At 40.8% G+C, this 15,590-nt stretch overlaps 1 protein-coding gene across 1 annotated transcript in view; it reads left to right on the top strand.

The window, feature by feature from the left end:
- Positions 1-15,590, top strand: part of LOC121871968 — a 51,069-nt gene that overhangs the window by 14,621 nt on the left and 20,858 nt on the right. The window contains exons 2-3 of the mRNA XM_042374589.1: positions 8,715-8,826; positions 13,225-13,410. Of these exons, the coding sequence (XP_042230523.1) occupies positions 8,722-8,826; positions 13,225-13,410 (291 nt within the window). The 5' untranslated portion in view covers positions 8,715-8,721. The remainder of the gene's footprint in view (positions 1-8,714; positions 8,827-13,224; positions 13,411-15,590) is intronic.

The following is a 15,590-nucleotide window of genomic DNA, read 5'->3' as shown; positions in this document are numbered from 1 at the left end:
AAATAAAACATTGGATTACATAAGCTTTGTACAACTGACACTTCCGTTGGCACTCGGAGATGAACACTGTTCATCACACTTTTAACATGGAAGATGTATACTGCCCACTCAATGTCTGTAAATATCAATATATTAATTCACTGGTCACAAACATAAAAATAAAATTTACACTAATGTGCAATTACCACTTCAGAAATTTCACACAATAAAAACTCAAAAGATCAGTTAGGTAGCTTACTAAAAAGTTGGTGCTTTACCTAACTTTGTGACACCCAAAAAGTTATAACTTTTTTGCACAAAAAACAATTCTGAAAGTGAATCAATTGTTAGTTCTTCCCTTAACTCTTTAAAAAAATATCTTTGCAGTTCCAAATACAGTAGTATTGTACAGTACTTGACACAAAAGTTTGTACTTTAAATCACACAATTATTTGTACTCTTTACTGATGACAAAATTGTACATTACTGTATACTGTATTTTGAGAAAACAAATTCACCAAAGTACCACACCTCATTCCTTCAAATTGGTTCTCAAATGAAAATAATCCCACTAGCTGGTCACCATTTGTAACGGGCTGAGTTTTCTCTTTTCAATAATTTACCATCCAGTTATTCTTTTCTGTTAGTATTCGAGTTATTCATATACTTATATGTTCTGTGTATTACTCTTTCCAATGAGTATCCTGTTTTATATACTTATCCTTCTTCAGTTCTTTACACACATACTTACTTTTATATATTCTTGCTTATATTCTTATATGTTCTTTATCTCTATATACCTTATATTCTTATATAAGTAGCTCGTATGCTTCTCTGCTTATGTTTTCCAAGTCAATGTTCTTTCTTTAAATTTCCTTTCATATATTATGATCTCTTCCATATATTTTGTTCTAGTTATATTCTAAACCATGGATTAACCTGGGGAACCATGTCTTTCTTATTACCACACTTATTATACTTACACCGGTAGACCTGCCACCACCCAGGATTTTTCTAGAATATAACATCTCTTAGTTAACTGTTAGGTAGCGAGCTTCTAGGCACGTGAGTTAGTTATTTTCTGAGAACCAATGTGGGAAAGGATAGAGTGGTGATACTCGTAGACGTAGATAACTAATTCAATATTTATTAACACAGTGATTGGATAAGATGCATCATAGATTCACTCTGACAAAGCAGAACTGCAATTTATTTCTTAAGTCATCAAACACTTCAAGAACTTATTACCTCATTAAATACCTCCAAATACTTATTACTTCAGTCGACAATTGTGGTATTGTCACTCTGCCACATGATATTCAGTACTGGGTATACACCAGATATCACTGGACCCTCAGGTCTTACCTTACCAAGTAGCAAATTAACTCTTCACTTCTTGGTTATATCATTATACTCTCAGATTATAATTTCATGGTCACTACCAATGAATACATAACACACTGAACAACTCCACAATTATCTCAACATACAATACCTCCTGTTAATTCACAAGGAACGACTTGGCACTTTTAACTCTCATTCAATGGTTCAATACTTAACCTGGGATACTATATTTCTGCTAGTTATCCCCCAAACAAGATACCATAATACTTAGGCCCCACGTTAGCCGATGAGTATTCAGCTCAACACACTGGAGAGACGTTGAGGAAGTCACGAATGCGTAAAGGTCTAACTTCAACTATACAAAACATACGCCTGGCAACGGTTCAGACAATATCTAAATCTCTACATTACTCGACTTAATTGGCACAGAATTCACTATGTTAACACATGAGCACTGATATTCACCAAAATTGACTAAGTTAAACTGAATTAATAGGCGGCGGGAACACACGTTAACATACCTGGAGAGACGTTGAGGAAGTCACGAATGCGTGATTCTCCCTCGTGTAGAGGTATATACGTGCACCCGCGGGGCAGCTTGGGCCTCCGTATTCATACCAGAAGGGTCGATCTTACCAACAACATAACTTCTCTATCATTTTGGATCACTGTATACTTAGTTATGAACTCCGGTGTTCTTGATCAGGGTAATTTCCTATGTCTATTCATATAATCTAATCAGAGGTTGAGCTTGCCAGGAAAAGGTGGAATATACACGTCGATAACATTAATTCTGCAAGCTCAGGCCTGAGGCGAACAAGGAGCTAGTCACGGGGAGGCGCTAGATCTTGGAGATTATACCAGTTGACAGAATAGTTCAGGAGATTAATGACTTTCTCAAATAGACAACTGACACTAATTAAACTATAAACATCAGATTCTCTGATGTCGGGGCGACAAAATGATATAACTTCAGGCGCGATCAGAAACTCATGGATACCCCCACGGACGACATAAAATACGCCACTCTAGCTGGCAAACTCGACACTCACTTACTTGACACGTTCTACTAACGATAAGGACAGTTGAAGCATTCTACCCCACTCACAATGGATCTTGAATGTTCCAACTGTAAACAGACATATCTAAGTTGACTCAAAACAAAGGTGTTCTCTCTCACACTCACATTCATTTTATAGAGAGGTTGGTTTCAGTAAGTCAGAGAAAATGGGATAACGGAGGACTGAGGTGTCTTGAAGTGATGAGAAAACGGACTCCTCAGATGGAGGACTCAAACGAAAGCCGAGTTACATGTTTTGTGGGCTATTGAGCGTAATATGAATCATTTGATTTTGGCGCTAACTGACGTGTAAGACCGTGGTCATTACACAATAACTTGATGACATAAACCATTGACTTTTCAGGCTTCTACGCCCTTAACTCATGAGACATAAAGGCAAGCATGAACTTAGCATGCTTCCCTGTTGGGCGCTGTAAACGCTTCTGTGCTTCACCTTACACAAGGATGTAGGGGGGTGCCCAATAAAAAAAAATACTTAATAAAAACTTTAAGAATAATACCTGTAAGCTAATTCTCTCCTGTGATTTGTTGTTTGTTTTGTACAAAAATGTTCTCGGTTTCGTAAACAAGTTATTAAAAATCGCCATAAGCGTTTGACAATGTTGTAATTATTCCATTAAGTCCCAAATCAGTCTTTAATAAGTTCCGTAGTGAGTCTCTTCTTGTGTTTAACTAAACAAACAGATGAATGTTATCATACTAACAATATTTGTGTGTGTGTGTGTTTGTAATAATAATAAATAATAATAATAATTAACGGTTTATTGAAAGAGCTTGGCAGCCAGAAGGCTGAAAATATACAGTTACATATTTGGGGAGTGGGTTACGAATTACAAATAATATACAAGTAACATAAGTGACACAAATAATACATATAATAACTAGATGTGGAAAAGCTCAAACTAAAGTTCATTTCAACATAGTGACAGTGTAAGGAGCAGTGTTTACTGGGAGTGAATACACTGATTTATTACAAGTTATTGATAATTTTTACAATGGTTGGGACTGGGCTGTTCTTATAGCGATCAGTTCGTGCACGTATGGGCTGGATGCGGTTGTGGTGTCGAACAGCAATTCTCGGACAAGGGATCTCAGGTGGTAGTAGGAGCCGGTGTCGGGGATGGTGTAGAAGCTTCTTACCAAATTTGCAGATGAGGTCGTGGTGATGGTCAGTGAGAGTCGAAAGGGTCAGTGTGTTGAGCGCTTCTTGATATGTGGAGTAGGAAGGGGAGAGAATAATCTTGCATGCCCTCTTTTGCACTTTTTCTAGGTGTTTACGTTGTGTGGCATTTAGGGAGGAAGACCAGGTGGGGGAGGCATAGGTGAGCTTGGGAAGTATGAATGTTGTGTAAACACTGAGGAGCTCGGGTGCAGGAACTCCGAGGGACTTGAGTCGGCGGAGGAGGTGGAGACGGAAACTGGAGGATTTGACAACTTCACTGACGTGTGGTTTCCAATTTAGTTTGTTGTCTATGGTGACGCCGAGGAGCTTCGTGGAATCTACAACCTGGAGTGTGTTCGGACCCTAGAGTAATGGAAGGAGGTGGGACAATGTCGGAGGAGAGGTTGATGTGCATAACCATGGTCTTGGTATGGTTGATGGTGACATGGTTGTTGGTGGCCCAGTTTTGGAGACTGTTCAATAAATCCTGAAGGGCGGTATAGTTGGGAGCAGAATTGTTGACGCTGATCCCAATGGTGGAGTCGTCGACATATTTCCAGCGAGCAGGGGTTTCTCTTAGGGCATCATTGATGAGCATAAGGAAGCAGAGTGGTCCCATCTTGGTGCCTTGGGGGACGCCACAGGTGAGTGACTGAAAGGTGGAGACAGCCCCTCGGAAGCGTACAGCTTGGCGTCGGTCACTGAGGAAGTCTGTAAGCCATGGTATAAGACTTCTCCGAAGCCCGAGGTCAATAGCTTTGTTGATGATTATATTGTGGTCGACTAGGTCGAACGCTTTAGTGAAATCAATGAAGGCGACAGCTACAGACGTTTTTCGTTTCTCGAGATGGCGGTATATGTAATCGAGAAAGCTGACAAGACAGTGAGTGGTGGAGGAAGTTTTCATGTTGCCAAATTGCTGAGGGTCTACGACTCCTGCAATATCAGCATTAGCCCAGTCGAACACAAAACTTTCACAGATTAGGCTGGGTATTGGGGTAATTGCAATAGGTCGTAGCTGATTTAAGGATTGTGGGCTGGTTGACTTGGGCACTGGTGATACATAAGAGGTCTTCCAGTCAGCTGGGCATCTGGCTTGGCTGAGAGAAGCATTGATGATGGAGCATAGGGGTTTAGCAAGCTCCGGGGAGAACTCCTTGAAGAGTTTCATTGGTAAGTCAATGGGGGTGGTAGAGCGTTTTAATTTCAGTTTGTCCAGGCGTTTTGCTACTTCAAATTCTTCTACTAAGTCAGTGGGAAGGGGGGCTGGTAGGTAAGCAGGGAGAGTGGTTGTGTCAAGCCGTGGGAGCGTCTGGCATATAGTAGCGAAATGGTGTGTGTTTGTGTGTGTGCGTGCGATTATTAATGAAAAAGTAAGCAACATTAACAACGATATTTGTGAAGTCAAGACGAAAGATAACTTAAAAAAAGACAGAAAATAAATGAAAGTGGTTTATGTGGTTAGGAGAACAGTTGTCAAGTGGGTGTTCAATCTTTTCTCAAGGTTGTGGGCATTCACTTGCCTTATCACGGTTGTCGTGTGGGGCTTTGAGATATTGGTTCACACTCAGGACGTGCTCTCTGTATACATTTTGTATTGGATGTACAATGCAGCTTGGTGCTGGGAAGGCAGCATGGTTACAAGCGTTGAGTAGGAAGAGCTGGTTGGTGAGGATGCTCAGAGGAGGACCAGCTTGTGGGTCGCCATGGTCGCCGGCGGGAGCGAGGGCCACCAGGCAGGAGCGGAGGAGGTGTTGCTTGCTGGTGGCTGTAGGTAGAAAGAGAGAGGTCACCACGAGGTGAGGTCATATATAGAGGAGGTAGGCGTGGCTTGATAATTGACCTCAGTTATGTTAGGCGGCGCTGGTTGCCGACCTTGACCACGAGGCGCAGGCTGGGGAATTCGAGGGTCGGCTAGTCAGCGATACACGGCGTTTGTTGGGGAGGAATTCACTACAGTCGTACAGCTGCTGCCAACGAATCCATTTTATTCTTAATTTAATAGACACATTACTGCTGTGTTTTTCACACATCTTAATTTTCACAATAATTTAAACATATGTAACTGATGTGCATAAATACCATAGTAATATTCTCACAAATGTGGAAGTTGTATAATATGGACACGAAGTAGTACTTTAAGCTGTGTATTCTTATATTACTCTATTAATAATGTATAGTAAACTATTACAGAACATGTATTAATCCTATGTAATGTTTCCATTTATTACACTGCCCTGCATAGTTTTTGAGGTTTGTGTATTATTAAGCTTTTCTGGGTGTATTTTGCATGCTGATCTCAAAAATGTTATCCATTTTGCTCAATCAGGTCAGAATTTTGTGCTATAGCATTTTAAGCGGAGATTCAGGTAAAATATTGGCATTTTTCGCTCAAAATGGGGTCCTCATGTTCGTTCATTAAAAAAATCATCCGAGACATTGGCAAGCCTCACAGAAAAGATTTTGGTCAGTTTTAATGCCCTTACGATGCATTTAAATACACCCACGTGCTCGCCGGCCATTTAAATGTCCGCCATGACGCAAAGGAAAAGAGTATATGTCCGTGTTTTTTTACATATATTTTTTCACAATTAAATTTCTTTTTCATCTGGTGGTACATGGCATGTTTCCTCTGTCTGTGGGACAGTCGAGCAGACAAGCAGCACTACATGCAACGTGACTGGCCTGCAAGAAGTGGACTTACTCCAGGTTCTCACAATGTTGTTGCCCATGCTCTGGTGAATCCACAGAACATTCTTCTTCTGCCACTGCACATCAAGCTCGGTCTGTTCAAAAACTTTGTAAAGGCACTGGACAAAAAAAGCCAGGCTTTCAATTTTCTGAAAGAAAAATTTCCAAAAGTCAGTGAGGCAAAGCTGAATGCAGGAATTTTTGATGGCCCTCAGATCAGAGAGCTTTTCAAAGATCCCAAGTTTGATTGCAGCATGGATGTAAATGAGAAGAAAGCCTGGCATGCCTTTAAGTCTATTGTCTCCAATTTTCTTGGCAACTACAGAAGTCCAGAGTATGAACGAGTTGTTGAGGACCTACTTCTGAGCTACAAAGTTCTTGGTGCACGCATGTCCATCAAGATGCACTTCCTCAGCTCCCACTTGGACTACTTTCCAGAGAACTGTGGTGATGTGAGTGAGGAACAAGGAGAACGCTTCCATCAAGATATCCGTGTAATGGAGGAGCGGTACCAGGGTCGCTGGGATATCAACATGCTCGCCGACTACTGTTGGTGTCTGAAACGGGACGCCCCAGACACCAACCACCAAAGAAATTCTCTGCGACAGCCATTTATGCATGTCTAACTGTAAAGGCATCTATGTAGTTGACATATTTTGGTCCTATGTGTTGTGGTTACATTTCTTATGATATATTTTGCATAAAAATTTTGACATCATATTTAAGAATTTCGATTTTTTCCTAATTCCCATAGCATAAAAATCTGACCTGATTGGGCAAAATGAATGGCATTTTTGGAATAAGCACGCAAAATACATAAAGAATCAGCTAAGAAACCCCGCACCTCATGAATTTTTTATTCAAATGCAGCCCAGTGTTATGCACCATCTTATGTATATGTATTATCATATTTACATATGTATTCAGCTTGTGAACTCTGGCATCTGTGCATGCCAGCGCGGAGTGATACATGGAGTTGAGAAAGCTAGTCCTTATGGCGTGGAAGCCACTGTTTATTTGTTCCTCTGTATTTGTCTCCCGTACGAGAATAAGAACCTATTTTCAAGATAACAAGTGTTTGCGTATACCCTCAGTAGTGTAGACCATTTTGGGGGTATCAAAGACAGACATAGAGAAGTGATGTGACAGTATGATTATATATCATCCACACACGCACGCACTGCTGTTTATAATCGTTTGACTGTATCCCCGGTCATAACTCATCAAACAGCAATGTCATGTTGTTCTCAATATTTTTTTCCGCCGTTTTTTGCACATCTGATATTAATCAGTCATATAACAACAAATGACGCTGAGGAAATATGCATTAATGTATCTGGTGAATTTATGCTCTATTAATAACAAAGACAACAAAAGTAGATGTATAAATCTGAGGCTAAATATAACAAGCAATGTATCTCGCTTAGGCTCCTCGAGGCTGATGATCACTTGTATAAAACATTCGTAGGTCAATGTTACACAAGATGAATTTCCTCTCAATTAAATTTTTTCAGCTTTGTGTTTATTTTGAAAATTTCAGTTGGTTACAATTTAATACTAATACTGTAATGTATCTAACATTGGTAGGTAAATTGTTCCTGTCCATTATATCTGTAAAGAAGAGTTTTGTGCACTTGACCCCCGTACACATGCTATTACAAAGTCATGTTTACTGCCCCTAATGCCTTCCTTGATCATCGTCTCAATCCTTACAAAATTCGTCACAAGATATCCTGGACACGAACCACCGAAAATCTTCAAAAAAAAGAAGTGCTTCAGTCCCAACAACCACTCTACTTTACTTGCCACACTAAACATATTCAATGTTTGCAGGACTTCGTGACCAGTATGTTCTCTGGCATTCATACCCCCTCCCCCAACCCTCCCCCCAAAAATCTTGTTTAGATTTATTTGTAGTTTGGCCTTTCTGTTTAGACAGATTACGCTACCATGATCAACAGGAATACTTCAAGAAACACTGTATGAGTACTAAGAAAAAGGGTCCTGTTGAGTCGGTAATTGGCCTGTAGGCCTTGATGTAGCGGCTCTGCACTTGGCTGGTAGTGGGAGCTGGGCTCCTTTGTGCATTTTATAATTTTTTTATTCCTTAGTACACTTGGTTCTAGTGATTTAGTTTCATGTTCAATCTCTATTTTGATCTTAATTGACTGCGTACTGTAGGTGAGTTATCCTTTACCAACGTTTCCCGTTTTCTGTGACTCTACAGCGCGGTGGATTTGAATGTTATGTAGCGTAGTATGAAAAAAAGAGATATTAAGGATGACAATGATGTGTGCAGTACAGTGGGAGTTGGGCTCCTTTGAGCATTTTATAATTTATTTATTCCTTAGCATACTTGGTTCTAGTTATTTATATTCATGTTCAATTTCTGTTTAGATCTTAATTGACAGCGTTGTTTATACGTGTCTTTACTCTCTATAATTTCTTATCTACCAGGTTCAACATGGCTGGGAACTTAACAGACATCGAGTTCTTCATATTAACACCTGATGATTTTCAAGAAACCCTGAGATTCTTCGATGAACAGTTCCTTAAGAGGAACCCTCTCGTAAGATATTTTCAGGTTCATGAACTTTTACAGAGACACCATTGACTTAATATTATTACAAAACAATGCATTAATATACTCCACTAGTAAACGTTCAGTAGGGCATAAATAGTTCAATTTTCCAAGAGGATAAGCTCCCTGCCTACCATTCTTGGTGGTCCTGGTTGGATACCCGGGAATAGGTGATTATATTTTCTGATATGCCTTGCATCTTTGATTTAGAGGTAATTATCCTACTTGTTCAATAGGTACAGCTATATATTATATTATATTGCATGTGGTGTATATTAATGGTGTAATGACCACCGTCGTATGTGTAAGTTAAGGTAAAATCAAACTATTCATATTACACTCAATAGCCCACAAAACATGGCTGTAACTTTTTGATTGAGTTCCCCAGCCGAGGTGTCCGTTTTCTTATCGTTTCAGGACGACTGAGTCCTCCGTTTTCTCTCGATCGTGGAGTGCACCCGAGACTCCGTTATTCCTTAGTATCTCGAGACATGACACAAAATTTAAAATTGCGACTGTAGTTGTATATGTTAAGTCAAATTAGATAGGTGTGATTACAGATGAAACATTCAAGATCCCCTGTGAATGATTTTAAAAACTTCAACTGTCTTTACTGTTTGTAAAACTTGTCAAATAAGTGAGTTTGCCAGTAAGAATGGCATCTCCTAATTTCGTCCTTTGGGATAGCTATGAGTTTCCAATTGCTACTGAAGTTCGATTATTTTAATGCTCAAACCTCAGAGAATCTGATGTTTGTAGTTTGACTATTATCAGTTGTCTATTTAAGAAAGCCATTTTTTTCCTGAAAAGAATCTGTCAAACTCTATATCTCCAAGATCTAAACGTGTACTCATATAGGGCCCTTGTGTGTAGTTTTGCTGAGCCTGTAAAAGTAGCGTTGTTGGCGTGTGTATTTGACGTTCATTTCACCTTTTATTGGCAAGCTCTACCTTTGATTAGATTATAAAAATAGACATAAGAAATTCACCAGACCCATAACACCGATTTTCATAACTAAATGTACAACAGCTGATTCAAATGTTATTACTGTCATTGCCTAATTAGCCTTTCTGGCATGTCTGGCCCATGGCTGAGTTGCCAGATGCCCATATTTAAACGAATGCACGAGGTGGATAGCCCACCTACTGTCAACCTCTTCCTATATTTCTCACAACTGAACTTTACCTTGTACTCTACCCATCTTGCACCCTCAGAGCCAAGGCTCTCTTCTCTCCGTATCACCAACCAACTCTCACGCTCGTGATTCTTCCTCAATGCATCTCCAGGTATATGAACCTTTGTTTCCCGCCGCTATGTTAAATCTGTTTAACTCTGTTGAATTTTATGAATATCAGTGTTCATGAAGAGCTGCAGAAGGATCTCTGTGAGCTCCAAAAATGGTCGAACAAATGGCTGCTGAGATTTAATGTCACAAAGTGTAACAGGGTGCACCTGGGACGTACCAGCCGAAAGGAGGCGCATCATATGTCACAACGAGATGAAGAAACTGCGCTATTTGAGACTGAATGTGAGAAGGACTGAGGTGTGTATGTTGACAATGAACTGAAGTTCTCAGGCCATTGCGAGGAGAAGGTAAGTCAGGCAAATAAATTTTTAGGTCTTATAAGAAGGTCGTTCAGATATCTAGACGGTCCGTCCCTCATAACGATCTTCAAGAGAGAAGTTGCTTCCCCATTTGGAGTACTGTCACCCCGTCTGGTATCCGAGATATACTAGAGACTGTCAGTTGATTGAAAAAAGTTCAAAGGTGGGCCACCAGACTGGTGCCTGCAATTCGGCACCTCAACTACCATGAGAGATTTGGAGCGCCTGAACTTGCCTAGTACTTGCCAACAGTGCGGTCACGTCTCTGTTATGCACTGTTGGCAAGTACTGGGCATGCACCGGCTCCTGAATGTACCTGAACCTGCTCCAGTATTGGTCAAGACTGGTCTTGAAAGAGCTCACACTCGGTGCCATCACAACACTTTCTGGTGGATTGTTCCAAGAGTTCACAACTCTCACTTCGAAAAAGTTTGCCCTCACAGTTTTCTGGACTTGTGGCTTCTTCAACCTTGAGCTGTGACCCCTTATGGGGCGAGCGTCCGCCAGCTCCAAGTAAGGACACTCGGCTGAGTAGTGCCCCTTGAGATGCTTAAACACCTCAATTAGGTCGCCCCTTGCCCGTCTGTAGTATGAACTAGGCAAGTTCAGCCGCTCCGATGTCTCAGGGTAGTTGAGGTGCCGAAGGGCAGGCACCAGTCTGGTGGCCCTCCTTTGAACATTTCCAACCAACTGACAGTCCCTAGCATATCTCGGGGACCAGACGGGGTGACAGTACTGCAGATGGGGAAACACTTCACTCTTGAAGATCGTTACGAGTGACGGACCGTCTATATATCTGAACGACCTTCTTATAAGACCCAATGGCCCGAGAACTTCAGCTCATTGTCAACATACACACCTAGGTCCTTCTCACATTCGGTCTCAAATAATGCAGTTTCTTCATCCCGTTGGGACATATGATACGCCTTCTTACCGTTGGTATGCCCCAGGTGCATCCTCTTACACTTACTGACATTGATTGTCAGCAGCCACTTCTTCGACCATTCTTGGAGCTCACAGAGCTCCTTCTGCAGCTCTTTACATTCCGCATGGTTCTTAATTCCCGAAATTACTTGGTGTCATCGGAAAACATTTGTATGGAGGAGTGTACAACGTCGGGCATGTCATTTATGAAACAAACAAACAACAGCGGGCCCAATACACTGCCCTATGGTACCCAGCTTGTGACAAGTACAGATGATGATTTCGTGCCATTCATCACCACACACTGCTTGCTGTCATGTAGAAAGTCTTCTCTACCAAGCAGTATAGTTATACATGATTGGGGATAATTAGCAGAAATATAGCTATCCCATGTTGAGTATTATAACCATTGATGTTACCAGTAATAACGTTTGTTATGTCGGTTTTGAGTACATCATTCATATGTACTGTATTACCAACTGAGTCCTACCCATTATTGTTGTGCATGATTGGGGATAACTAGCCGAAATATAGTTATCCCATGTTGATTAGGGAACCAATAAATATTGATATTATCAGTAATAACGTTTGTGGGTTGTGAGTACATCATTCATGTGTACTACCAAGTGAGTTCTAGTAAAAGTCCCATGTTGTTCGTTCCGAAATAACATGATGTGCTAAATAATATGTTAATTTGGGATATTGTCAAGTGTGTCAAATAACCATCTGTATTGACCACGAAATAATATAATTATTATTTAATGTTGTAACTAAGAATTGAAGATCTATTTTGCTACTTGTAAAGTAAGACATAAGGGTCCTGTTCTATCTGAGCATGTAAAATAACCATCTTATTTGTCAGAGAAATAAAATAAGAGTTGTTTAATGATGTAACAAGTAAGTTAAGATCTATTTTGTCAATTGTAAAGTAAACCCTACGAGGTCCAGTCTTGTCTGAGTGTATTTAATTAACATCTTGATCACTCCTTATGTTAATAAATATTAAATTAATAAACTGCGAGTACACCTTTTCACATATCCGTTGAGACATTGTTACATAACTATTTGGCAAATTTCATAACCGAATGACAGACAGAACACATATCGAATGACAATCTAAAATAACTGTTGGTTGTATGTCATGCTCCAATTGTTACATTCTCAAACTATATGTAGACTGTTGGTTTATTGTTCACGTCTGTCAACTTCATAACGTATGACAATCATTTCCGTTAGCATGAACGAACAGTTATTTTAGATTGCCATTCGATATGTGTTCTGTCTATCATTCAGTTATGAAATTTGTGAAATAGTTATGTAACAATGTCTCAACGGATATGTGAAAAGGTGCATTACCGCTTATTTACTGCTGATATTGCTCTCTGAAAATAATTACTGTACCTCACGTGCCTAAGCTCGCTCTCACGCTACCTAACAGTTCAATGAGATATGTTATATTGTAATAAAAGTCTGGGTGGTGGCAGGCTACCGTTGTAAGTATAATAAGTGTTATAGGAAGAATGACATGGTTTTCCCAGACTAATCTACGGTATAGAATATAACTGAGCCATGATAAAAGAATATAGAGAAACCTAAAGTATAATATAGAGAGAAAGATAAATAAAAGAACGTGCACAGTTACACTCTTACTTTGTGTAATGTGTATGTTAAATAAATAAGTTGGACATTATGTAGTAGTGAGGTGAAATGGCATGTAATTAGTGACGTGGCTTGATCAATGTGTGTGTCACTGCTCGACAAGCTCAGCTAGCTATATACATATTAAGTAATTTGATGCCTCGATAACCTATAACCCATATTTGAATCTTATATGAAATAACAATTCTTCATTTACAGTGCATAGCCTCCAAAGAGACGTGCAAGGAAGCATTTGGTGAACACCTGAACGTAGCTCTCAAGGAGGCCTTAGAGTCAGGTTTCTCAATGGGGGCGAGAGACAAGACGACCAAGGCTCTCGTTGGCATCCGACTCACTAAAATCACCAGTGTGGACAATGTCTCGAAACAAACTGCAAGTGATGAGGTAAGAAAATACCAAGTAATTTTTCTGCATCAGAATGCTGAGGAAGTCAATACAGTTCAACTGTCCACAGCCTAGATATATATACACAGATATATACTTAGACTTTTGACAGAATAAATCATGAATTCTCTCCAGGGAAATGTTATGAATACACTTTAAGAGAACACTTGAGTTACGTGCTCACCCCTGCGAAAGTGGTAACGATTTGTCACTCCCTCCAAGCGTGTCTCCTCCTCCGAGCCTCACGCTCGGAGGACGAAGAGAGGACGAAGCGTTTTTTTATTTTATTTTTTATTTTTTTTTTTTTAGGGAAAGGAGGAATGAAGGAAGATTAGAGGTGGAGGAAGGAAGTTATAGTTCGGAAATTGAAGAAATTTAGGAGGAGGTAAGAGAGGGCGGGCTGACCGCCTAGCTAAGCTAATAATGTGTTAGGGGTGTGTCATGGGTTAGTTATTGTCTGTCGGTACAGGCACTGGACATCCTACCCTGTCCCATATATGGGTGTTTTGAGGGCCTTATTTCATATTCCGCCGACCCTACTGGCGGATGCTGGTCTAGGGAGGTTGTCTATTGCCTGGCCGTGTAGATCGGGGGTGGTAATGGACCTTTTGAGATTTGTAACTTTTTGGGAACCATGTATGGTTGTTGTCGTTATCTGGTGGGAGTCTTTGAAGGAGTTCTTGCTCTGATCGTTCTATCTTTTGCCAGATTCTGCTGGCCAGGGTGTGCAGCTGCTGGTTGATGGGTTTCATTCTCAGGTCTCTACGTATCTCGGCTGTGGTTCTGGTGAAGGGGTATCTTTCACCTGTGACGAATCTTAGGGCTTCATTTTGGACCGCCTGTAATTTTATTATTTGAGTGGTGCTCTTAGCATGAAGAGGTATTGCTGGGTAAGTTAATATCGGTGTGATAAATGATGTCACCAGGCGGAGTTTTATTTTCTCAGGAAACGCTTTAAAGCGGTATAGTTTTCTCAGCTCTCTTCTTGCTTTTTCCTTCCTGCTGTGGACATGATGGGAGTAACCTGTCGTGGATTTATGTAGGCCCAGGAGGGTGCCTCTACTTTTTTATTCTATCTGGGCATTATTGGTTACTAATGGATGGGTTTTCTTTATGTATAAGGGGATCACTGTGAATTTCGGGAGACTGGTTTGGATTTTCCATTGTTTTTCGTAGTTATTTACCCTTTCTAATTCCCGCCTAGTGTTTTCGGCCTGTAACGCTCGCGATTTTCCTTGATGTGTTGTTATTTGAGTGATGTCGTCTGCATACATAATATCTTCGTTGCCTATTCTAGTGGGAGGCGGGGTGTCACTTGTGTAGATAATATATAGGGTGGGGGAGAGGACGCTCCCCTGAGGGACTCCACTCATGAGTGGGAAGGTCTCTCCTATGTGTTGTCCTACCCTCAGTCTAGCATTTCTGCCGTCAAGAAAGTTGCAAAGCAACTTTTCAATGTTGGTGGGAAGTCCGAGTTGAAGGATCTTATATTTTAGACCGTCGTGCCAGACTTTGTCAAATGCCTTCGCTACATCCCGTAGAGTTAGATTACATTGTCTACCACTCGCCGCGGCTCTGGCTATGTTCTCACTTGCCAGGGCTATCGCTGTTGTGGTGGACTTCCCTTTCCTGAACCCGAATTGTCTGCAGTTGACTCTGTTTGTTGTTTCCAGGTGATTTCTCAGACGGTTATTGATGATTTTTTCTAGGATTTTTCCAGGTACCTCGAGGAGGGAGATCGGTCTGTAGTTTAGTGGGACGGCGGGGTTCTTTCCTTGTTTTAGTGTTAGGGTAATAATGGCCTCTTTGAATTTAGTTGGGAAGTAGCCCGAGGCCAGGCAAGCGTTCATTGTGGTTCTCAGTCTCTTCATGGCCGGGTTGTTTATGTGGCTGAGGATCTCCTTGGTGATGCCTGAATAACCAGGGGCTTTATTTTTGGTATTGGAGATGGCTCTGTTGAGTTCTTCCGGGGTGATTGGTTTGGACAATGGGCTGTCCGCTCTCAGATCCTCCCATATGATTTCAGGGGAAGGCTGAGTGCGGTGTGTCTGGCCCGGAGTTCATCAAGGACGAGCTCCTCGTGGGTACCATCGAATCCCCTATTCTCTTCATTTGTGATTCGGAAGATGTTCCTCCATATGTCCCTCAATATGGGCTCTTTGTCTTGGTCGTCATATATT

The sequence above is a fragment of the Homarus americanus genome, unplaced genomic scaffold (genome assembly GCF_018991925.1).
Source record: "Homarus americanus isolate GMGI-L3 unplaced genomic scaffold, GMGI_Hamer_2.0 scaffold48998, whole genome shotgun sequence".
Classification (NCBI taxonomy): domain Eukaryota; kingdom Metazoa; phylum Arthropoda; class Malacostraca; order Decapoda; family Nephropidae; genus Homarus; species Homarus americanus.
The sequence above is the reverse complement of the archived record's forward strand: the minus strand, read 5'-3'. Positions and strand labels throughout refer to the sequence as shown.